The sequence below is a fragment of the Galeopterus variegatus genome, unplaced genomic scaffold (genome assembly GCF_000696425.1).
Source record: "Galeopterus variegatus unplaced genomic scaffold, G_variegatus-3.0.2 Scaffold1669, whole genome shotgun sequence".
NCBI lineage: Eukaryota > Metazoa > Chordata > Mammalia > Dermoptera > Cynocephalidae > Galeopterus > Galeopterus variegatus.
The window spans coordinates 573-25,715 of record NW_007727780.1 but is presented as its reverse complement, the minus strand read 5'-3'; the positions used below and the strand labels follow the sequence as shown (position 1 = coordinate 25,715).

Below are 25,143 nucleotides of genomic sequence, written 5' to 3'. Positions count from 1 at the left end.
GCGCTCCCGCCGAGGGTTCGGATCCCACATGCAGACCGGCCGCTCACGGGCTGAGCGAGGTGCGGGAGCAACACCGAGGGTTGCGATCCCATAGCCGGTCCCGGTCCGGTACGGGGGCAACACTGAGGGTTGCGATCCGTTGCCGGTCACGAAAAAAGACAAAAAGGAAAAAAAAAAATAATATGGGCCAATACAACAGGCTTTCCTCTCCTCTTGAGTTTCTAATTTTGCCTCTATTGAGGCAAAATTTGTAACTCTGATATAGTTTTAACTATGTAGAGGAAATATGTGAGAAAGTTATATTACAAATGGGAGAAGATAAAAGGACATAAAGGCAGGTAAAGTTTCTATACTTTATTCAAAGTGGTAAAATGATGACACCAGTAGGCTATACATACAAGGAGTCTTCAACAAGTTCATGGAAACACTTGTATTATCTTTTAATTCATTTTTCCAGAACCTTTTTGAAGTATCCTTGTACATATATGTACATATACACATGTATGTACGTATGCATAGATAGATAACAGCAGGGCTAGATGATCAGCTCAATTGGTTAGAGCATGGTGCTGAAAACACCAAGATCCAGGGTGTGATCCCTGTATTGGCAAGCTGCAAAAAAAAAAATATGTGTGTGTGTGTGTGTGTGTGTGTGTGTGTGTATGTATATATGGTAATACCTAAAGCAATCACTTAATCAGCTATAAAAAGATATACACTGTAACACATGAAATGGAATTCTAAAAAATGTTTAAGTAACCTACAGAAAGGCAGAAAAAAGAAAACAGAGAAGTAAAGAACAGAGAGAACAAACAGAAAACAAAAATAAAATAGCAGACTCAAGCTGTAACATATGAATAATTATATTAAATGTATAAGACCTAAATACACCAATTAAAAGACAGGGATTGGCAGAATAGATTAAAAAACATGACCCAATTACATACTGTCTGTGAGAAACTCACTTAAAATATGGTGACAGGAAGGTGAAAAAAAAAAGAATGGAAATTATATATCATGGAGACAGTAATCAAAATAAAACAGGAGTGGCTATATTAATATCAGATAAAGTAGACTTCAGAGCAAAGAAAATAATCAGAGATAGAGACAGACATTACAGGATGATATAAAGTAAATCCACCAAGAAAACATAGCAATCCTAAATGTATATGCACAAAAACCACAGCTGCAAAGTATGTGAAGCAAAACCTGATAGAATTGAAATGAAAAAGGCAAATCGATAATCATTTATAGTTTAAATAATTGGAGACGTCAACACCACTCTCAACAATTGATAGAACAATTAGAAAATCAGCAAGAGTATAGAATTCAACACCACTATCAACCAATAAGATCTAACTGACATTTCAGAAAACTCCCAACAACAGCAGAATATAGTCATGTGCCACATAATGATGTTTTAGTCACTGACAGACCACACGTACGATAGTGTTCCCATAGATTATAATACTGTATTTTTTTTTTTTTGTCTTTTTTGTGACTGGTAAGGGGATTTCAACCCTTGGTGCAGTGTCACCCACACCACGCTCAACCAGTGAGCGCACTGGCCATTCCTATATAGGATCCGAACCCGCGGCGGGAGCGTCACTGCGCTCCCAGCGCCGCACTCTCCTGAGTGCGCCACGGGGTCGGCCCATAATACTGTATTTTTACTGTACCTTTTCTACATTTAGATATGTTTAGAAACACAAATGCCACTGTGTTATCTTGTCTACAATATTCAGTACAGTAGCATGCTAATACTGTATTTTTACTGTACCTTTTCTACATTTAGATGTGTTTAGAAACACAAATGCCACTGTGTTATCTTGTCTACAATATTCAGTACAGTAGCATGCTGTACTGGTTTTTACAATCGGCTACACCATGTAACCTAGGTGTGTAGTAGGCTATACCATCTAGGTTTGTGTAAGTATACTCTATGTTGTACACATAACAACAAAATGACCTAATGCATTTCACAGAACGTATCACCATTTCACAGACTGTATATGTTCTTTTCAAGTGCCCTTAGAACATATACCAAGATAGATCATATCTCGGGCCATAAAGGAAACCTAAACATATTTAATAGAATTTAACTCCTACAGAGTGTTTCTGACCACAGTGGAATCAAACTAGAAATAAATAACAGGAAGATAAGAGGAAAATCTCCAAACACTTGGAAACTAAACAATAAACTTCTAAATAGTCCATGGGCCAAGGAGGAAATCTCAAGAAAAAATTAAAAAATAATCTGAATAAAAAAGAAAATATAATGTATCAAAATTTGTGAAACACCACTAAAGCAGTGCTAAGAGGGAGATTTTTATCACTTTCCATCAGAAAAGAGGAAAATCCTTGAATTAGTAATCTAATCTCCCACTTCAAGAATCTAGGAAAAGAAGAGTAAAATATACCCAAAGTTGTAAGACGAAAGGAAACAATTAAAAAGAGAAGAAATCAATGAAATTAAAACAAAAAACAGAGAAAAATCAATGAAACCAAAAGGTGGTTCTTTCAAAAGGTCAATTAGATTGACAAGCCTAGCAAGACTGACAAAGGAAAAAAAAAAACAGAGAAGACACAAATTGCCAATATGAGGCATGAAATGGGGGATGTCATTATAAACTCTGCAGACATCTAAAGGATAATAAGGGAAAACTATGAACAACTCTACACACACATATATTTGACAACTTAGATAAAATGGACCAATTCCTCAAAAAGCACAAATTACCACAACTCACTCAATGTGAGATAGAAAATTTGAATTGTCCTATAACTATTAAGGAATTTGAGTTTATAATTGAAAAATCAACATAACAAAATCTCCAGGCCCAGATGGTTTTGCTGGAGAATTCTACCAAACACTTAAAGAAGAATTCACACCAATTCCACACAAACTCTTCCAGAAGATAGAAGAGGAGGAAACATTTCCTAATTCATTTTATGAAGATAGTGTTACTCTGATAACACCAGACAAAGATAATACAACTAAAGAAAATTTCAGACCTCATGAATATTGATGTAAAAATCCTTAACATGGGCCGGCCCATGGCTCACTCGGTAGAGTGCGGTGCTGATAACACCAAGGCCACGGGTTCGGATCCCATATAGGGATGGCCGGTTTGCTCACTGGCTGAGCGTGGTGCTGACAACACCAAGCCAAGGGTTGAGATCCCCTTACCGGTCATCTTTTTAAAAAATAAATAAATAAATAAAAAATTAAAAAATAAAAATCCTTAACAAAACATTAGCAAATAGCATTCAACAACATAAAAAGGAATTATACACTATGACCAAGTAGGGTTTACTACAGGATGCAAGGCTGGTTCAATATTTTAAAAAATCTATCTTTGTAATCCACCAAGTTAAAAGGCTAAAGAAGAAAAATTGCACAATCGTTAGCAACTGATGCAGAAAAAAACTGACAAAATTCAACACCCATTCATGATAAAAACTCCCAGAAAACTATAAATACAAGAAGGTTACTCAACTTGAGAAAGAGTATCTACAAAAAACTCACAGCTAACATTATACTAATGGTTAAAGACTGAATGCTTCCCAGTAAGATATAGATTAAAGCAAAAATGCCTACTCTCATCATTAATAATACTGGAAGTTCTGGCCAGTGCAATAAAGCAAGAAAAGGAAATAAAAGACAAACAGACTGGAAAGAAAGAAATAAAATATTCCTATTTGCAAATGACATGTTATCTACATAGGAATTTCCAAGAAATCTATAAAAAGTGAGTTCAGCAAGGTTGCAGGATACAAAATCAACACACAAAAATCAATCATATTTCTGTATACTAGTAATGACCATATAGATGTTTAAATTAAAAGTACAGTACTATTTATAACCCCTCAAAAAATACTTAAGTGTAAATCTAGCCAAACATGTTCAAGACCTAAAACTACTCAACACTGATGAATAAAGTTGAAGATGATCTAAATAAATGGAGTGAGATATTGTGTTCATGGATTGGAAGACTCAACATAGTAAAAATGTCAATTTTCCCCAAAACGCAATACAGCACAATTGCTATAAAAAATGCCAGAAAGATTTTTTTGTAGATATAGACAAGACCATTCCAATTTGTGTGTGTGTGTGTGTGGCTGGACAGTACAGGGATTAAATCCTGGATTTTGGTGTTATCAGTACCATGCTCTAACCAAGTGAGCTAACTGGCCAGTCCAACAAGATCATTCTAAAATTAAAATGGAGGGTTGGCCCGTGGCTCACTCGGGAGAGTGTGGTGCTGGTAACACCAAGGCCACGGGTTCGGGTCCCATATAGGGATGGCCGGTTAGCTCACTTGGGAGAGCGTGGTGCTGACAACACCAAGTCAAGGGTTAAGATCCCCTTACCAGTCATCTTTTAAAAAATAAAAATAAATAAATAAATAAAATTTAAATGGAAATGCACAGAAACTAGAATAGCTAAAACAATTTTGAAAAAGAAGAGTGTGAGAAATCAGTCTACGCAGCTTCAAGACATTATATAATGACAGTAAACAGCACACTATGGCATTGTGGAGGGATAGACAAATAAATCAACAGAAGAACATAGAGAACCCAGAAATAGACTCATACAAATATGCCCAACTCATTTTTGACAAAAATGTAAAGCAGTTAATTGAAGGAAGAATGGAATTTTCAATGAATGATGCTGGAGCAAAATCCACAGGAAAAAAACTTACAAAGACTAAGTCTCATAACTTATACAAAAATTAACTCTAAATAAAAATAGATCATGGACCTAAATGTAAAACGTAAAACTATAAACTTTTAGAACAACACAGGGGAAAATCTTCAGGCAGAGAATTCTTACACTTGACACCAAAAACATGATCAATAAAAGGGAAATTTGGCAATTATACTTTATTAAAATTAAAAACTTTTGCTCTGCAAAGACCCTTTTAAAAGGATGAAAAGACAGAGGGGGGAGGGGAGGAAGAGGAGCAGGTAAAGGGACATGAAAATCAACTACAATGTATATTGAGAAGTTAAGAGAAAAAAAAAAGAGGATGAAAAGACAAACTAAAGACTGAGAAAATATTTGCAAGCCACATAGCTGACAAAGGACTACTATCTATAATATATAAACAACTCTCAAAACTCAACAAAGAATCCAATTAGAAAATGGGCAAGTAACACCCACAGACATTTCACCAAAGAGGGTATGTACATATGGGGTATGTACATATGGCAAAAAAGCACATGAAAAGATGCTCAACATCACTAGCCTTTAAGGAAATGTAAAGTATAACCACAATCAAATATCATTGTACACCTATCACAAAGGCTAAACTAAAAAATAGTAACAACATCAAATACTGGTGAGGATGCAAAGAAACTAAGTCATAAATTGCCGGTGGGAATGTAAAAGGTACAGCCACTCTTGAAAACAGTTTTGTGATTTCTTATAAAATGAAACACTTAACTACCACAGGACCCAGCAATTGCACTCCTGGACATTTATCCCAGAGAAATGGCAACTTAGTTCACACAAAGACCTGTATACAAGTGTTCACAGAGCTTTATTTGTAACAGCCCAGACTGGAAACAGCCCAGATGTCCTTCCACAGGTGCATGGTTAAACCAGCTGTAGTACATCCATGCTATCCAACACTTCTCAGGAACAAAAGGAAACAAAATGTTGATGCATGCAACAACCTGAATGAATCTCCAGAGAAATATGTTGAGTGACAAAAAGGCAATCCCACAGGCTACATACATGCTGTATAATTCTATTTAGATAACATTTCTGAAATGGCAAAATTATAGAAATAGAGAACAGATTAGTGTTTGCCAGAGGTTAAGCAGAGGCTGGGGGTGGGAGGGAGGTGGGTGTGACTATAGAAGGACAGCACAGGGGGTCCTGGTGGTGATGGAATGTTGTGTATCTTGACTGTTCCCATGTCAATATCCTGGCTGTGATGTACTATATAGTTTTGCAAGATGTTACCACTGGGGGAAGCAGGGTGAAGAATGCATGGGGATCTCTCTGTGTTATTTCTTAACAACTGTACATGAATCCACAATGATCTCAAAATAAAAAGTTTAATTAGAAATGTGTCAGTCAGGGTGGCCAGCCTGCGTCGCCTCTGAAGGTGCTGGGAATAGTGCATCTATTGTGTCCGGTGTGTCACTGCTTGGTCTGTGCTGCCTGTTGTCCTGAGATCAGTAGCACTGGGACTTGGCCCTCCGAGCTGGCCTTTGGCTTCCTAGCAGGAGAGGTGTCTCTCCAACCTGTGGGCCACAGCGCCTGCCTCCTGACCCCACTCGCTAGTGTCCACATTCTCTATTCCCCTGGGTTTCCTGCTTTCTCCGTTTGCTCCTGGCTGGGTTTCCAGCCCTTCCTATGGTTGGTGACGAGCAGACGGGATAGCTCACGGAATCGTGCAGTCAAGCTGTGGGGCTGCAAACCTCTGGCTGTGGTGAGGGTGGGGTGAGGAGGCCGCACTGCAGATTTACTGAAACTGAAGTTCAAGTAGAACTCTCTTACTGACCAGGGAACTGAGGCAGATTCAGGGATTTCTCCCCTCCACAATCAAACTACCTCACAACCCAAACCCACATGCTCTCTAAGATGACTGAAGTAGGACGTGGTAATGCAGGTGAGGGCGGAGCTGACTCTCATTTGGCTCACGTCTCTCGCTTACAGAGTGGTTTTGGTTTTCTCCACACATTCCAAGAACCTATTAGAATTCTCTGGCCAACTCAGGCTGCAATATCCCTGGTCAGGAGGACTTGAGAGATCGCGTGCCTCCATTACCCCCAGGGAAGCACCAGCAGAAACTTGTGACCCTGTTTTGTGGGCTGCAGGACTGCCCAGAGGACATGATGGGCTGGTGGGCACTGGGTGGGGGGCGGGGGTGGGGAGCGGAGGCTGGCACCTGTATTTGTAACCCCTCAGGACTCTCTGGATGTTGACTGCTGCTTGGTCCAGGGCCAGGCTCCTCTGTATCTCCAATTGAGTGTCCTGGTGATGCTGGGGATGGGAGAGAGGTGATCACACAGTTGCTGCCTGCCCTCCCCCCACCCCCTTGCCTGGGGCCAGGCTCTGTCTCCAGAGGTCAGCGTCTCCCAGTGGGGCAAGCCGGAGAAGTTGCCCTCAAATTCACCCTGGTGTGGCTCAGAGAAAGGAGCTGCAAATACACTGTCCACCTTGAGCCATGAACTTCCCATTTTAGCTCTTTCTTCCTGCTAATTCAATCTAGCAACCTTCAATTGCTGGTGATGCTTGCACAAGCCTCCTATGAATGAGTCACTTCATGGGGGTGTCAACACACTGAATCCCTCCACCAAAGCCCCTGGTGCAGGCTATGGCTCTGGCATGATAGTGACCAGCTCTTGAGACAGTAGGGGATTGCCCTGAGCTCCCTCGTGCTCTGGTTCTGTGGTTTAGAAGCACCTACTCCTTATCCTTGTCCTGCATGCCGTCTCTCGGAGAAGCCTCCTGGGCTTCCCTGTGCTCCCCAGTCTTGCTTTCCTGTAAGTGTGACTTTATATAACCAGGGGTGCCCCAAGGGTGGGGGCATGCCCAGAGCAGGCGCCCAGTGGCATCAGCTGGGGTGAGTGTATGGAGCTGAGCGGACCAGTCCCTCACGCTCCAGGAGGCTGACAACTAGCTGGTTCCTCAGGGTCTTACCTTCAGAAAGATTTTGGTCTTCCCCATTTTCCAGTCTTTGTCTGTCCCCAGCCACCTGTCTGCGATGTGCAGGGTCATATGGCGGAAGTTGTCTTGCAGCTGCCATGGAGAAAGCAGGGTGGCTCAGTGCCAGGTGGACCAGAGACCCCAGCTGGGGGCTGGGGGCTCCTTGAGGGTTTCCTGGGGGCACCCCACATGGTGCGGGTGAGGGGAGAAAGGGGAGCACTCAGGGCCAGGACCCCGAAGGCAGGCTTTAAGGGGTCTGGAGCCCCAGCACAGCCATTGGACACTTGGCCCCAGGCCAGCCCAAACTAGGATGGCTGAGGGTTCGAGGAAGGGTAGGAAGGACTCCCTGTCCCAATAGCTCTCAGCCAGCTCAGCCTGCTGACATTCTGCGTGTAGGACAGGGTAAGGGTTTGCTGTGGAACTGCTGACATCTCCTAGAACAAACAGATGCAGCCCCCAGCGTCACACGGACCCCAGCGGGAGCCAACCCTCCCCTTCACAGCCCTGGGAGAGAAAGAGAAGAGGGCTGGAGGAGAGAAGCGAAGGAGGGGCCCCCTCGGAACTGGGGGCTGGTCCCGGCCGGCTGACAGGCGCACCTGCGTCCGCTGGGCGCCGGGAAGCAGCACGTGGAACCGCTGCAGGAACTCCTGGAACGCGTAGCGCACGGGGAAGCCCATCCTGCGGATGCGCACGGTCTCCATCATGCCCGAGCAGCGCAGCTGCCGCGCGCACAGCGCCCGGTCGAAGAGCTGCGGAGACGCAGGCGCTCAGCTCGGCCCGCCCGGCCTCCCCGCCTGCCCAGGACCCCACTCCGCGGTCCCCGAGGACGGGCGGAGCTACACCAAGGCTTGATGGACTCCAAATTACATTTTGAAGAGAGTGGTCTCTGAAAAGTCTAAAGTATTTGCAGGGAGAGAAAAGTCGATAACATAGAAACTCCGACACCCACAAGAACACAAGACTTCCATCTCTCTCAAGATGTGCAAGTGCTGTGAATGTCCCAGTCACGTGCGAATGCCCTGTTCGATGTTCCTAAGCACCTCTTGCCCGCGTCAGGTGGGATGCGGCCCCACGAGCATTTCCAGCCTCACGGTGCCTTCCACCTCACGATGGATGGAATACATCTTGTACTCGGAGGCAGAGAATGTTCTCGTCGCCTTAGCCTCTCCCTCCCCCAAGGTGGACGTAGGAGTGAGAGCTTGCGAATGCCCTGTTCGATGTTCCTAAGCACCTCTTGCCCGCGTCAGGTGGGGTGCGGCCCCACGAGCATTTCCAGCCTCACGGTGCCTTCCACATCACGATGGATGGAATACATCTTGTACTCGGAAGCAGAGAATGTTCTCGTCGCCTTAGCCTCTCCCTCCCCCAAGGTGGACGTAGGAGTGAGAGCTGGTGGGGGCAGTTGGCTAGAGGGAGCTGAGGTGTCCCCTGCATGGAGGCAGGTGAGGCTGGCAGAGAGAAATTTGGGCACAACGCTTTCCACAGTGGTGGCCCCAAGACTCTACCATGGCTTGGCCTCTAGAGAGCCCCTCTGGACTTGGGAGCCAGGAGTCTCTGGGGGACTAAGGGAAACATAAATCAGGCAAGCCCACCAACAGACACCTGGAACACTGAGGGCTGCAGAGCCAGCTGCTCATGGGTGCAGAGCCAGCTGCTTATGGGTCCAGGCCACACAGTGGTTAGCCTTGGGGAAGTAGTTAGCTACTGTTTATTGACTATTTCCTATGAGCGTGGCAAGTCTCTAATCTTTACAGCAGCTCTAAATGGTGGGAGTAGTTGGCTCCAACTTAAATATGAGTACCCGAGGTGCAGGGTTACTCTTCTAAGTGTCTGAGACAGGGTTCAAACCCCGAGCCTGCCTGGCCCTGAAGCCTGGGTTTCCCCTATATGTCACACAGCAGGGCAGCTGCCACTGCTAAGAAGTGTCCCAGCTGGAGGCACTCATGAAACTGAGCAGCAGCCTGAGGCCTGCCCACCTGTCCTGCAGCTCTCGGAGGTGGGCAGTGTGGGTGTGGCAGAGGTCTCTAGGAGCTCAGTTGCTCTCCCAGCAGTTAGGCAACAAGGGGAGCTGTCTAACACCTGCCTTTTGTGGCTGTCAGGAAGACACCGTCTAGATTTCATGGGACAATCGCAATTGCATTTAATTTTATTCTTTTCAAAAAGGCACTTCATTTAATGCAATATTATTTTTATTCCCTTATAAGATGTTTTCAAGTCACTTTATATTCTTTCGGATGGCACCTCCCAATTTGGGGAATCCTTGTATTTGCAGCCTCTGGGTGGGATTCCCAAGCCCATGGAGCAGGGACTCAGGGGCGGGCAGCAGGCCCCCTCCCCTTCACCACACATATCCAGATGGAGCTCTCTGAGGGCTGCACCACTGCCCTCTGAAGTCCCAGTGCTGGTCGCTGCACTTTTTAAGTGCAGATTACACGTGGAGATGTGCAACTTCCAACCCTCACTGTACCCCTGCAGGCAGGAGTGAATCGGACTTTAGGGAAGAGAATACTGGGGCTCAGAGAAGTGGAGAGCCTGGCCAAGCACACACAGAAGACGATGGCAGGACTAAGAGCAGGAGTCTGGGCGATCCCGAGCCCTGCAGGTCACTGGCCTGCAAATGACCACCTTGCCTCAGTGTCCTCATCAATAACACTGGCCAGGCCCTGGTGAAGGCGCACCTGTAACTCTGGATGCCATCAGACCCATCCCCTGCCCTCCCAACCGGAGCCCCAGCCTCCCCTCCTTACCAGCGGCTTCTTGTACTCGTTGGGCTTGAAGCAGCGGATGAAGTGGGGCTGGCAGTTGGTTAGGATTTTCATCAGCTGGTCCAGGGACTGCTTGAACTGGCCTGCCAAGGTGGAGGGCCGCTTGGCGGAGTCTGCAGACTGTGTGCAGAAGCACAGGGCACATGTGGGGTCTGGGACATGGCTGACCCACAGCATGGTGAGGGTAGCTGCCAAGGTCCCACAGGTGGGGTGGTGCATTCATTTATTCATTCATTCATCCATCACAGGTTTCCCAAGTGCCTACTGTGTGCAGGCACCCAGCCGTGTGCTAGGGAACCCAGATGGGGGTAAAACGGTCTTCCCTGTACACATCAGTCTGGCCCTGTGACCCTCAGGGGTGCGAGTCCCAGGAGGCCTGGGAGGGTGAGNCACAAGAACACAAGACTTCCATCTCTCTCAAGATGTGCAAGTGCTGTGAATGTCCCAGTCACGTGCGAATGCCCTGTTCGATGTTCCTAAGCACCTCTTGCCCGCGTCAGGTGGGATGCGGCCCCACGAGCATTTCCAGCCTCACGGTGCCTTCCACCTCACGATGGATGGAATACATCTTGTACTCGGAGGCAGAGAATGTTCTCGTCGCCTTAGCCTCTCCCTCCCCCAAGGTGGACGTAGGAGTGAGAGCTGGTGGGGGCAGTTGGCTAGAGGGAGCTGAGGTGTCCCCTGCATGGAGGCAGGTGAGGCTGGCAGAGAGAAATTTGGGCACAACGCTTTCCACAGTGGTGGCCCCAAGACTCTACCATGGCTTGGCCTCTAGAGAGCCCCTCTGGACTTGGGAGCCAGGAGTCTCTGGGGGACTAAGGGAAACATCCTCTAATCAGGCAAGCCCACCAACAGACACCTGGAACACTGAGGGCTGCAGAGCCAGCTGCTCATGGGTGCAGAGCCAGCTGCTTATGGGTCCAGGCCACACAGTGGTTAGCCTTGGGGAAGTAGTTAGCTACTGTTTATTGACTATTTCCTATGAGCGTGGCAAGTCTCTAATCTTTACAGCAGCTCTAAATGGTGGGAGTAGTTGGCTCCAACTTAAATATGAGTACCCGAGGTGCAGGGTTACTCTTCTAAGTGTCTGAGACAGGGTTCAAACCCCGAGCCTGCCTGGCCCTGAAGCCTGGGTTTCCCCTATATGTCACACAGCAGGGCAGCTGCCACTGCTAAGAAGTGTCCCAGCTGGAGGCACTCATGAAACTGAGCAGCAGCCTGAGGCCTGCCCACCTGTCCTGCAGCTCTCGGAGGTGGGCAGTGTGGGTGTGGCAGAGGTCTCTAGGAGCTCAGTTGCTCTCCCAGCAGTTAGGCAACAAGGGGAGCTGTCTAACACCTGCCTTTTGTGGCTGTCAGGAAGACACCGTCTAGATTTCATGGGACAATCGCAATTGCATTTAATTTTATTCTTTTCAAAAAGGCACTTCATTTAATGCAATATTATTTTTATTCCCTTATAAGATGTTTTCAAGTCACTTTATATTCTTTCGGATGGCACCTCCCAATTTGGGGAATCCTTGTATTTGCAGCCTCTGGGTGGGATTCCCAAGCCCATGGAGCAGGGACTCAGGGGCGGGCAGCAGGCCCCCTCCCCTTCACCACACATATCCAGATGGAGCTCTCTGAGGGCTGCACCACTGCCCTCTGAAGTCCCAGTGCTGGTCGCTGCACTTTTTAAGTGCAGATTACACGTGGAGATGTGCAACTTCCAACCCTCACTGTACCCCTGCAGGCAGGAGTGAATCGGACTTTAGGGAAGAGAATACTGGGGCTCAGAGAAGTGGAGAGCCTGGCCAAGCACACACAGAAGACGGTGGCAGGACTAAGAGCAGGAGTCTGGGCGATCCCGAGCCCTGCAGGTCACTGGCCTGCAAATGACCACCTTGCCTCAGTGTCCTCATCAATAACACTGGCCAGGCCCTGGTGAAGGCGCACCTGTAACCCTGGATGCCATCAGACCCATCCCCTGCCCTCCCAACCGGAGCCCCAGCCTCCCCTCCTTACCAGCGGCTTCTTGTACTCGTTGGGCTTGAAGCAGCGGATGAAGTGGGGCTGGCAGTTGGTTAGGATTTTCATCAGCTGGTCCAGGGACTGCTTGAACTGGCCTGCCAAGGTGGAGGGCCGCTTGGCGGAGTCTGCAGACTGTGTGCAGAAGCACAGGGCACATGTGGGGTCTGGGACATGGCTGACCCACAGCATGGTGAGGGTAGCTGCCAAGGTCCCACAGGTGGGGTGGTGCATTCATTTATTCATTCATTCATCCATCACAGGTTTCCCAAGTGCCTACTGTGTGCAGGCACCCAGCCGTGTGCTAGGGAACCCAGATGGGGGTAAAACGGTCTTCCCTGTACACATCAGTCTGGCCCTGTGACCCTCAGGGGTGCGAGTCCCAGGAGGCCTGGGAGGGTGAGGGGAGCCCACCTTGAAGAGCTGGCTTCCTGCCTTTGTCTGGCGGATGTTCCCATGGCCCAGCTTGATCTCTGCCAGCTTCAGGTTGAATATCTCCCTCAGGAAGTTATTTTTGGAGGAGTGAACCAGGGTGAGGATATCTGTGCTCAGCACATCTCGGTTCTTCTCCAGGAAGTCTGTGGGGACAGCAGGGCCCGCCCGCCAGCCCAGCTCATCACTATCCACCCACGGGAAAGAAGAGGGCAGTGAGGTGGAGACACAGAATGTCTGGAGGAGCCCCCCACACAGTGGCCCCACTGAAGCCATGTTGTCCACCCCACCCCCCAGGCACGGCCCTCACTGTCTCTACCCAGCACCAAGTTGCTTCTACCTTCTAAACTCAACACCCCAACTTCCTATCCCCACTCCAGCCCCCTCATGTAAGCCTCCACCATTCTGCTGCCTCTGGGGCTTTGGGAAGTCCTGCTGGGGCTGCGGCCCCTCCAGCCTGAGCCTTCAGAAATGGGGGAGGGGCAGTGTTATGAGCTGAATTGTGTCCCCCCCCTAAATAAATATGTTGAAGTCCTAACCCTCAATATATCAACACGTGACTATACTTGGAGACAGGGCCTTTATAGAGGTGATTAGGGTAAAATGAGGTTGTCAGGTTGGGCACTAATCCAGTGAGACTAGTGTCATTATTTGAAGAGGAGATGAGGACACAGGCACAAAGAGAAGACCACATGGAGACACAGGGAAAATCAGCCATCTATGCACCATGCAGACAGGCCTCAGATGGGACCAATCCTGCCAACACCTTGATCTCGGACTTCCAGCCTCCAGAACTGTCAGACGAGGATTTCTGCCATTTAAGCCACCCAGTCTGTGGCATTTTTTACTGCAGCCCTAGCTGACCAACACAGGCATGGGCCCCAGGGTGAGAAGAGTCTTCTGTCCCCTCCAGCCATGGGTAAGAATGGCCTAGCACCACAGTCAGGACACAATCACACTGAGAAAGCACTGAAGATGGGCTGCTTCTCAAAGCCAGGCTACATGAGGCTGGGGGCCATACTCCTTGGATTCCGAGGGCTGACCCCCAAGGGCACGACTCTGACTTTCCTCTCCCACTCTGCCTCCTTTAAGTCACACCACCTTTTAGTGGTACGTCCAGGCGTGTGTTAGACAGGCTGAGTCAAGGGTGGGAGACGGGAGGGGAGACTGCTTCCCCGCCTCTGCCTGTAGGTGCCTGAGGGGGGTTGCAGCACCCAGGGAGGGGGCTGCACCAGGTGTGTGGAGGGGGACGCAGGAGGGTCCTTGCAGAGCTGGGAGCAAGCATGCACGATGAGGTTGAAGGGCAGCTCCAGACCATCTTGAATGAGGCAGTGCATAGCCCTTCTCCCCACTCTGTGCAGAGGCCACCCTCTGAAGACACTCAGGGACACCCCAGGTCTCTCGAGGCACAGGCACAGCCTCCTCACCCTGGGCAAGGAGCCACTTGAATATTTTTAGGGAGCAGGGAGGGATGAGTCACCTCTGGGCTCAATCCCCCACCAGAGAGAGTAAGTGGAACTGAGATCATCATCATGGCAGGATACCCAAAACAAAAACCAGAAGGTCTAGCTTTACTGAGTATTTTTAGGATTTTGCAATCAGAAAATCTAGAAAGAAGCAACCTGTAGTGGATTGAACTATGTCATCCCAAAACTTGCTGAAGTTGGGATTGTGTCCCCCAAGTTTTATGTATTAGAAACTTGGCCCCACTGTAACTGTTAAGAGGGTGGTGAATCCTTTTATGGTAATTGAAAGGTGGAGCCTTGAAGAGGTGATTAGATTATAGGACCACGCCATAGTGAATGGATTAAAAATGGTGGTCAGGGCATGGTTTGGAGGGCCTTAAAAGGGATGCATGAAGAGTCTGTCTCTCTGTGCTCTCTCTGCTCCACACTTTCACAATGTGATATCCTGCCATTACTGTCACCACTACCAAGACCCTCACTAAATGTGTTCCTTGGACCATGGACTTCCCAGCCTCCGAAACTGTAAGCAAATAAATTTCATTCTCTTTATAAATCACCCAGTTCTGTGTATTTTGTTATAAGCAACAGAAATGGACTAATATACTACCTTAATCTTAGCATACATGTAAGTTTCATGTCACTTCAGAAAATAAATCTCAGCCTTGAATTGCCCGTGGGGGTTGGGGGGTGGGCGCAGTGTCTCCTTTGTATTCCCGGACCCTGCAGGTCCCACTGGCTCTGGCCTCTCCCTTTATGAAGAGCCCAAAGTGGGAGCTATGAAGGAGCTTCCCCACCTTCCCATTTCTCCGACAGAAACACCTCTCCTCTTCTAGGTAAACTACCAGCCCATCCTGCTGCTTCATCTCTCCAACTGCAAAGCACTCAGGGGTCATCCCTGAGCTCATGTCTCAGGTTGAACAGAGCAGAGCACCTCCTCATTCCCCACACGAGCCAGAGAGCGACCCTCCGGCCGCCCTGCTTTCCTGACTGCAGCTGTGCACGGCCAGCCTCCTCACTCTTCTAAGCACACCCCAGGCCTTTATTTCTCCAGTCAAAATCATTACTGACCCTACCTCAACATATGTAAAAAATAACTCAAAATGGATCAAAGACCCAAATGTAAAAGCTAATATTTAAAAACACTTAGAAGAAAACATAGGGGCAAATTTTCAAGATCTTGGATTTGACAATAGACTCTTAGATATGACACAAGCAACAAAAGGAAAATAGATAAGTTGGACTTCTTCAAAAGGAAAAACGTTTGCATTTCAGAGGACATCATCAAGAGAGTGAAAAGACAATTCACAAAATGAGGAAATATTTACAAATCATATATCTGATAAGGTACTTGTATCCAGAATATATAAATAACTCTTACAACAACAAAAAGACAAATATAACCCAATCAAAACATGGGCAAAGATTTGAATAGACATTTCTCCAAAGAAGATATACAAATGTTCAATAAACGCATGAAAAGATGCTCAACGTCATTAGCCACCAAACGCAACAAAGAATCACGCTGAGACACCACTTCAAACCCACTGGGACAGCTTTAGTAAAAAAGACAGATAAGAACATGGGCTGGCAAGGACGTGGAAAAACTGGAACCCTCATCCATCACTGGTGGGAATGTAAAACGGTATAGCCGCTTTGGAAAACAGTTTGGCGGTTACTCAAAAAATTAAACATAGAGTTACCATATGATGAGGCAATTCTACTGCTAGGTACATACCCAGGAGAAATGAAAACAAAACATATGTCCACAAAAACTTGTACATGGACGTTAACAGCAGCATTATTCATAATAGCAAAAAGTGGAAACAACCCAAATGTTCATCAACTGATGAAGAGATAAACAGGCTGGCTCAGCTGGTTAGAGTGTGGTGCTCAGAGCACCAAGGTCCAGAGTTCCATCCCTGTACCAGCCAGCTGCAAAAAAAAAAAAAAAAAAAAGAGAGAGAGAGAGAGAGAGAGATAAACAAGATGCGGACAAGGTATATCTATACAATGGAATATTAACTTGCAATAAAAAGAAATGGAGTATTGATACATGCTGCAACATGGATAAACCTCAAAACCTCAAAAACATTACGCAAAGTGAAAGGAACCACTTCCAAAATGGTTCCATTTATATAAAATGTCCAGAATAGGCAAATCCATAGAGATAGAAATCAGTTGTTGCCTAGGGTTGGAGGGAAATGGGGAGTAACTGCTAATGGGGGGCTTCTTTTTGGGGTGAAGAAAGTGTTCTAAAAGTGTGGTGATCATTGCACAACCTGTGAATGTACTAAAACCATCGAGCTGCACACTTAAAATGGGTGAATAATACGGTACGTGAATTATAGCTTAATAGAGCTATTACCAAAAAACAAAACAAAACATGCCTGGTCCATTCCATTTCCTTTCTCCACTAAGGCCATCTGTCCCATTGCTTGGTCTGCAAGATAACCTAGGCTTCTCCTCCGCCTTCTCATGGTCTCCCTGGATGCTGGTCCAGATTTGAAAGGGGAGTGAAAGGAGCTGCACCCACCTTTTGCCTGGTAGTACACCTCGCCAGCAAAGTGGGCAATGCCAAATCTGGCGTCGTGGATGTTCTTGGGTTGCAGGAAGGCCTTGTTGTTGGCGTGGATGCTGTTCAGTTTTTGCACCAGGCTGATATCTGTCCCCTGGAAGAACCCAGACCCCCTATGGGCTGAGGTCCCAGAGTCCAGCCAAGGGGAGGTCAGGGGTCCACCTACAGGGCTCAGGGGCTTCCTGATGGGGGCAAAGCAACCTGGGCTCAGAATGACTGAGGGCCTCTCTATAGACAGGAAACTAACAGCAAGGGATCAATGACTAGTCCCAGTGAGTAGGGGCCACGCTGGGAGCAGAGGCCGGGTCTGCCACCCTGCTCTGCTAGCTCTCCTGCTCCACCTCTACACAATTGTCCAGGCACCCCAGCAGTCAGGGAAGCCTTCCTGCAGGAGGTGGGCCTGTGGCTGGCCTTGAAGGAGAGGAAGTTCTGCTTAGGCTGGAGCTTGTCTGCTTATTTCTGGCAGATGTTTCAGCAATCCTGGGAACAAGTGGGCCACCCAAATGGAGTTTCCCAACCTGGAAGAGGGGACCCATGAGCAGGGGTTTCCACCTGAAGGTTGGCGGGTCCAAACGCACACCTGTGGGAAGCGGCTCTCCTCGTCCAGGAGAGACATGATGCTCATGGGCTTGAGAGCCAGCAGGTCCAGGGTGGGCTGGTTGTTGGTGTAGTGGATGTAGTCCCAGGCAATGTCCTCCGAGTGGTACTCCTCCTGCTCCATGGTGAACACGTGCTGCACAAAGAACTGCTGCAGGTGCTCATTGGCGAAGTTGATGCAGAATTGCTCGAAGCTGTGAAGACAACGTGGGGTCAGCTGGGTCCCCGTTGTGGCTGGCAGGAACCATGGGGTCACCAACCTTGTGCACACAGCTGCATACATATAGGCCCACAGACACATCCCTGTGCACATGGAGCCCTACACACAAATGCACACACCTCCCTGTGCAGCCTCCCTCTCCTCTATTACCATTGCTTCCTCCCTCCCATGGCAAACACACTAAGAGAATCGAGAAGGTGCCGCAAATCATTAAGTCCTTGCCTTTGGCTTCTGCAATTCCCAACAGGATCTTCTGCCAGGCCTGCCTGTCCTGATGCTGAGGCAATCCTTGTGGGGCCAAGTGCCATGAGCAGCCCTGGCCATGACTGCTGGGCCCCTGCATCAACCAGACATGCTCCCTACTCTGTCCCCCCATCCTCCAACCTGCTCTTCCTCCTGGGTTCCCTGCCTTAGGAAATGGCCCCTCCACCCATCACCCGAGGCTCAGGTCAGAAACTAAGGAGTTGTGCTCTCTGTCCCTCCTCCCCAATTCCTATCAGTTGCCAAAGTCAGGTCTGTGCTGTCTCCAACACAGCACCCTATACTGTTTACTTTTTTCATTCCCACCATGGCTACCTTAGTCCAGGCTACCTGCACTGCTCACCTGGAGCACAATGATGGCCTCCTATTGGCTCTCCCTGCCTCCAGCCTTGCTCCTCAAATCATTCTTCATGCGGACACTAGAAGGCGCTTGCTGACATGCAGACCGGTCATGCTCTTTGCTTCAAATCCTCCCGGGATTCCCCTTGTTTTCAGGATCCAGAGGGCAACAGCAATAGAAAGCCTTGCCCACCTCTACAGCCTCACCCCAGGCCCCCATCTGGCCTGTCTGAACTTCTTGCAACTCTCTGAATGCATCTGGATCTTTCCTGCCTCCTAGTCGCCACATGTTGGTGCCCCTCCTGTCTTTCCTCATCACGGTTCATTCTGCTCTTAGGGTTACTCTTAGGCATCTCTTACTCAGGATGGGTTGCTATTTAGGCAAGATCTCATCATACCTGAGACTGCTTGCTCACCATCTGTTAACCCAAGAGGTGAGGGAGCACGTTCCAACCAGGGAGACTGCCATGTTCCCCATTCCCCACACCCAACCTGGAGGAGCTCAGTGAACACTTGCACAAGGCATCACCAAGCAAGGGACCTGGCACCTTGTAGCAGCTCCTTCCCAGGCCCCCAGGCTGTAGCCCTGGCCCAAACCCAGCTGGGGGCTACTGGTGGCCTTCCCTCAGGGACGGGGGTGGGGGTCCCTGTGTACATGGCCAAATCCCCAGAACAAGCCACTCATCCGTTTCCAAAGTGTTCAAAGACTTGCTTGGTCTGCTCTGTTGTCCCTTCCGGGGCCAGAAACCAGTGATATGAGTCACACTTGAGTTTACCGTGCTTCAAATCTCCTCCCACATTAGGCTTAGTTCTGCCAGCCCTACCCCTCCCACCTGCCCTCAGTGAGCACCCCCAGCTGGCCCTGGAGGGCTCAGATCCCCATGTGCTTGCATTCGGAATGGTCTGTGTCATTGCAGTTTTGGCTCTCCAAGGGGCCCCTCTAAATCACTCCTAGGTCAGACTTCACCTAGAAACAGGGCCTTGGGCAGGTGATGCTAAGGTCAAGCCACCCCTGGGCTACTTGGGACAGTGCCCAAAGGCCTTTGTTTCTGTCTCATGTAGCCCTTATGAACCAGGCTCAGAATGCTGCCTGCCTGCTTGTCCCACAGCCCTCACTTTCCCCAGCTGACTGCCTCCTGCCTGGGCTAATGCCCCAGAGCATCGTGTATTCTGCTTTGGCTCACGACCTGGCTCTCTTCACCTCCCTTGTCTACCTCACCCCCACCCCTCGTCACAGTCACATCTGGTGGCAGTTTTCTGCCCTACCTCCTAGTTACAGCTTTTCTGCTTCATCTGGGGTGCTGGGACACTAGGAGACTGGGTCAGAGGTGTCCTGCCTTGCCTTTACCCCCGCCCCCAAACTCAAAAGGCAGGGATGGTCCACAAATGTCCCTAGGTTCCCCCATTACCTACTATGATAGCCCACCCAAAGATGCAGCTGAATCAATGTTACTGATTTCCATTTTCACCCCGACCTCGTGATAATTCACCCTGGTGCAAGAGGACAGCAGATGGCTGAAGAGGGGTGACAAAAGCTGGGGTCTCATCCTGGCTCTTGGGGATGGCTTTTAACTATGTGGCCTTCTCTATACATGCTGGGTGTGCTTGGGGTGCTCATGGGCCGTCTCATGTAGAAAGACTTGGGCCTGCTCGCAGACTCCTCCTGGCATGGTGAGCAGAAGTGAGAGGTCCCTGCCCCCACCCCAATGGCAGAGGCAGGGGTGGGGGAAGGCTACCCTCTAGCTTGCTCAGTTAGAGAGGAGCCGGGCTTATCATCTATTTTCTGAAAGCGGGTGGATTGAGATCGTCATACCTATTGTTCTGGAAATTTTCAAAGCCAAATATGTCCAGGAGGCCAATGGCCCTTCGCACATTTTTGGGGTCCTGGTCAGGTAGTGTGAAGATAACAGCATTGATCTTCTTGATGATCCACAGGAAGAGGTGCCCGTAGATTCCCTGGGGAGACATGGGGTGAAGCCCTGGCTTTGACGCACAGGTGGAAGCTGCCCCTTCTCCAAGTTCACTGGAAAGGCTGCATGCAGAGTGGGTGTCATGGACCTACTGAGGGATGTTGTCCCTAGGCCTGAGAGGCCAGGAAGCCCACAGTCACCAGGCAGGTGACTGGCACAGTCATGACCAGCCCAGCGATCTCCGCTCTTTCTTGCTGTCCACCAACAGGGCAGGGGGTGGGAGTCTGCTCCTGCAACGCTGTACCTTCACAAAGGCATCCCTCCGGTCTGCAGCCTGGGCGACGTTCAGAGGCCTGGTGACATGCTCCCCGCGGATGAGAATGGTGTGCTTGACCAGACAGTTCCAGAGCGCCTGGTGCTGCACCTGGGAAGGCAGGTGGAGGCTGCCTTGTACCTGTGGAGCAGGGCCTGGCCCAGGACTTCAATCTGCTTCTGCCACGTCTACTTCCTTCTTGTGACCAAACACTTTATGCCCAGTACCAGAGGGTGGGCAATGCCAGTGACCAGGGCCAGGCTGGATCAGGCCACTGCCAGGGTCCTAAGAGTGCTGGGGCCCAGAGGATGCACCAGCCCGGTGAGCCTACAGCATGCTGGTCCCCTGGGCGCTGGGGTCACCAGATGAGCCCCGGAAAACCAGGGGCAGAGAGGGCTCTGAGGCCAGGCTTCATGCCATGACTGAAGTCATTCCGCCTGGAGGCTGAAGGCATACAGGAGCAAGGGGCGTCTGGAGGGGCCAGGCCCTCCCAACCATACTGGGAAGATTAAGCCGGCGATAGCCCAGTTTCTAAGTACCCTTGAACCAAATGAAGAATGCTAAGAGCAAAATGGGCCTAATTTGATTGCTTTTTTCCCTTTTGCTTCTGATTCTATTAATTTCCCACCAGAACTGTCAATAGGGCGTGATGCGGAGGATGCTGAAATGTCCCCAGGGTAAAGGTCTCTCCTCATTCAGTGCCTCTGCTCTTCCTCTGAGTCAAGACCCATTTGGTGTCTGTAATATGGTGGGGGGCTAGTGGTATGAGCCCCAGACTCACCAGCACATTCCACCTTCCCGGAATAGCATGGCTCATATAGAAGCCCTAGGGGACAAGGGCACAGCACAGGGACATCGTGATGGGCGCTGGGTTAGGTGCCCAAATGGGGATTGCTTAGGGACTGGATGGGGTGGAGAGTGAAGGTGCTGAGTGAGGCCACTGAGGAGCAGGAGGGGACACAAGAGAAGGGAAGAAATGCTTGTGAAAGCCAAACTGGTCATTGCTGCTTTGTTAATGATAGGTTCACATTGCCCCTTCTCTGATGTCCATCCTCAGGGGCCCGCAGCGTGCAGGGCACAGGGTTCGAGCTTAGAGCCTGGGAGAGGGGTGGGAGGCAGGAGTGAGTGCCTGGGCACGGTTACGAGAATGAGCCATCAGGGTCTGTCGGCCCAGGCCCCCAGACCCCTCACAAAAGTGGAAGCTGGCACAACAGCCCAGCTACCTGCAGTAACTTCCTCACAGTGGGAAAGGCAGGCATCTCCATCACCACATCTGAGGAATCCAGGTTCTCGAACACCGCAGCTAGAGAGAGAAGCAGGAACCCTGAGTGGGAAAGCGGCCTGAAGCAATGGGACAGGGGGCCACCATGAGGCCTGGGCCCAGGGCAGCTCCAAGTCCACACACTCTAGACAACTGTCCCTGGCAGTAACCACTGCCTCTCCCAGGGCCCTCTCTTGGAGGGGTAAGTGTCCCTGTGACCATCAGTCCTTAGCGCCTTAGCACTGAAAAAATGTGAGTTACAGACCACAGCTCTCTCTGCTTGATGGGATCAGGACCCTAGGTCAAAGGGAAGTTTGAACAGACGTGGGCTTATGGGGAGGGAGACATCTGAATCGGGACACATGGCAGGCACCAGCACTGGTGGGGGAGCCAGGTGGGATCTATTAGGGGAGATGATGAGCCACCAGCACCCCTCAATCCACTCTGCTATCCACAGAAACTTGGGCATTCATTTATTCATTCAACCAAATGAAACAGGTGTTAGTGGAGCACCGACTAGACAAATGAAACAGGTGTTAGTGGAGCACCGACTAGACGGGCCTAACCCTACTGCAACAGCCTCCTGTTCTGGTGCCTCCTCTGTGAGCCAACACCCACCTTAGCACTGACCACCAGGCTGGGAGTGTGTGTGTTTTCTTTTCTCAACTTAAAAAAATTGTGAAATAAAGCATACAAATAAAAATATACATAAAGCACAAAGGTAGGGTGTAATGAACTAAGTCAATACTGTGTAACCGCTACACAGGCCAGGTGTAGACCCTGCCAGCACCCGAAGCCCTCCACGTGTCCTTTCTGGCCAAGACTGTTCTTCTCCACTAGGGGCATCCACTCTCCCAACGTTTATGGAAACCACTTTCTTGCTTTCTCTTCACTGATTTATTACCTACATAGAGTCCTAAACAGCATCTAATCTGACCGGTTTTTAAAGTTATGTGAGTGTGATCTCTCTGTGCCACCTTCTCTTCTATGCTTTCCATCTTTATTTCTCCGAGCTGACTTTCCTTCCAGCTCACACATTCCCTCTTCACGTGTATGAAATTGGCTGTTAAACCCATCCACTGAGTTCTTAATTTTGGTTATTTTATTTTTTTAATTTTACAGTTTCTATGTGGTTCCTTCTAAAATATGTAATGTCACTTTTTATAGTTTCCAGTTTCCTGTCTAAATTTTCAAGCTTGGCTTTTTCTTTCCTGGAACAAAGCAAGCAGGGCTGCTCTGTAGTTTGTGTCCAATGATTCCAATATCTAAATTCTTTGTGGATCTACTTTTATTATTTATTATTTCCACTGGCTCTTGCTCATGGTATCTTGTTTCCTCATTTCTATCTATTTCTGGCTGCATGCTGGATGTTTTGTTTGAAAAATTATTTGCAGGAATCATTTGTGATCTAGGTTGCTGGTATTTTCTTCCAGAAAGGATCGTCAGTAACTTCTATCAGCTGTTGGAGGTGCTAAAAGTTCAGGACACCTTAATCCCCAGACCACCCCAATACTTACAAACTGGTTTGCAAGTCAGTGCATGGAGATGTTTACTCTGGTTCATCTTTACCCGAGAGGGTGGCCCTTTGGGGTCCAGCTAAAAGTGGGGGACGATTGACCAGAGTTTCCACCTTTGGAGGGCTCTAAGCTTTGACATCTTTCCCCTAGCCCCACAAGGCCTCCAAATCATAGCTAAAATTTTCAGATGTATCTTTCTGGGACCATGGTGGGTCACATGACCCATGGACCCTTCCAGTGAGAACCTCGAGACTTCTTCCTCCTCCTGTCCCAGTCCCCCCACTCTTCCTCCCCAGTGGGTGCACTTTGGGCAGAAACAGCATTACCCATAAACTCCACGTTCCCCAGGTGGAGGATGGCTGCCAGCAGCTTGCTGAGGTCCCAGTTCTCAGAGTCAGAGAACAGGAGGATCTTCATGGCTGAGCGTACATGAGCGTAGTCTCTGGCATCATCGAGCCCCTCACAGGAGGTGCAGTTCCCCTGCAGGACAGGGCACCTCAGCTAACAGGTCCATCCCATACCCTCCACCCTGGAGCCAGCAGGGTCAAGACACCTCAGGCACTCAGCTGAAGGCCCCTGAGAAGTCACACGTCATAGGCTCCAGGTGGCCCAAGCTCAGAAAATACTTGTGCATAAAAATACTTCCAGAGGCAGAACCACGATGCCAGAGACACAGTGTGCCTGTGCCCTGTAGCCAGGGCTTGCACTGGGCAACTGTGTGACCTCGGCCAAGACATTCCACTTCTCAACCTCTATCTGTTATCGCCCACACTTGAGTCTCCCTTGTCTGTCTCTGGGGAATACCATGGGCTCGAACCTCTAACCAACACTTTACAAGGCTCACCATGTGCCAGGCCCTATGCTACTTGTTGGAAATTCAGAAATGGTGAGACCTGGCCCTGCCCTGGGTCCTGTGCGTGCAGAAGGGGCAGGCTGGAAGTAGATGACTGCATCATGGGCTGTTACAGGTGCTGAGACTAAAGGGGCTGGGGCCAGGGCCAGCCTATCCCTATAGGAGCCTTTCCCTAAAGGGGTTGGGGAAGGGCTCCCTAGAGGAGATGCCTGAACTGGCCCCATGTGCTCAGCCACAAAGCAGCACAGGGCAGAGGGTGGTCTAGGTGGGGGCAAGACTGTGAGGTAGAAAGCAGGGGTGGGGGCTATGAGAAGGCTGGGGTCAGAGTTGAGAAGAAGAGGTTGGCAGAGGGTTGGATCCTGGAGGGACTTGGAAACCACCCCAAGGAGTTTGGACTTTACCCTATAAGCTACAGAAGTCACAGGAGCCTTTCCTCTGGTGGGGACCAAAGACTTTTTTTTGGTGGCTGGCTGGTATGGGGATCTGAACTCTTGATCTTGGTGTTACAAGACTGTGCTCTAACCAACTGAGCCAACCAGCCAGTCCCTGCTGTAATTATTAAATCTCTCTCTTAGCATGGCTTGTTTCTCACTAGCTTTAGAGATTCCCCATCTGTTTTGGGGTACCACTTTGGGTAAGAAGTTCTATGGATTCACCAACCACTGTGTGAAGAAGTACGAGCTCTGGAAGGACAAACTTTGGAATCAGAGAGACTCTACCATGTACTAGATCTGTGACCCTGAATAAGTTACCTAACTTATCTGGACCCAGTTTCTTCATCTCTACAATGGGGATGAAGAGACCTACCTCTGGTGGTGGTTGTGAAGATCCAATGAGGTAATACAGGGAAAATGCCTGGGACCTGACAGTGCAGGTGGTGAGCTGTCACTTGCACAGTGCCACAGCCTCTGTCCATCCTCACACACAGCCCCGCCTCTCTGTTGGTGGTGTTTACCCACTC

The 25,143-nt window shown here is 49.0% G+C and overlaps 1 protein-coding gene across 1 annotated transcript in view; it reads right to left on the bottom strand.

Annotated features, from left to right (window-relative positions):
- Nucleotides 1-23,809, bottom strand: part of MYO7B (myosin VIIB) — a gene marked incomplete at its 5' end in the record, with an annotated part of 54,698 nt that extends 30,889 nt beyond the window's left edge. The window contains 11 exons of the mRNA XM_008578355.1: nucleotides 6,906-7,000; nucleotides 7,661-7,759; nucleotides 8,263-8,415; nucleotides 12,436-12,573; nucleotides 12,853-13,016; nucleotides 16,870-17,005; nucleotides 17,492-17,702; nucleotides 20,142-20,284; nucleotides 20,543-20,662; nucleotides 21,775-21,854; nucleotides 23,656-23,809. Of these exons, the coding sequence (XP_008576577.1) occupies nucleotides 6,906-7,000; nucleotides 7,661-7,759; nucleotides 8,263-8,415; nucleotides 12,436-12,573; nucleotides 12,853-13,016; nucleotides 16,870-17,005; nucleotides 17,492-17,702; nucleotides 20,142-20,284; nucleotides 20,543-20,662; nucleotides 21,775-21,854; nucleotides 23,656-23,809 (1,493 nt within the window). The remainder of the gene's footprint in view (nucleotides 1-6,905; nucleotides 7,001-7,660; nucleotides 7,760-8,262; nucleotides 8,416-12,435; nucleotides 12,574-12,852; nucleotides 13,017-16,869; nucleotides 17,006-17,491; nucleotides 17,703-20,141; nucleotides 20,285-20,542; nucleotides 20,663-21,774; nucleotides 21,855-23,655) is intronic.
- Between the last annotated feature and the right edge of the window lie 1,334 nt (nucleotides 23,810-25,143).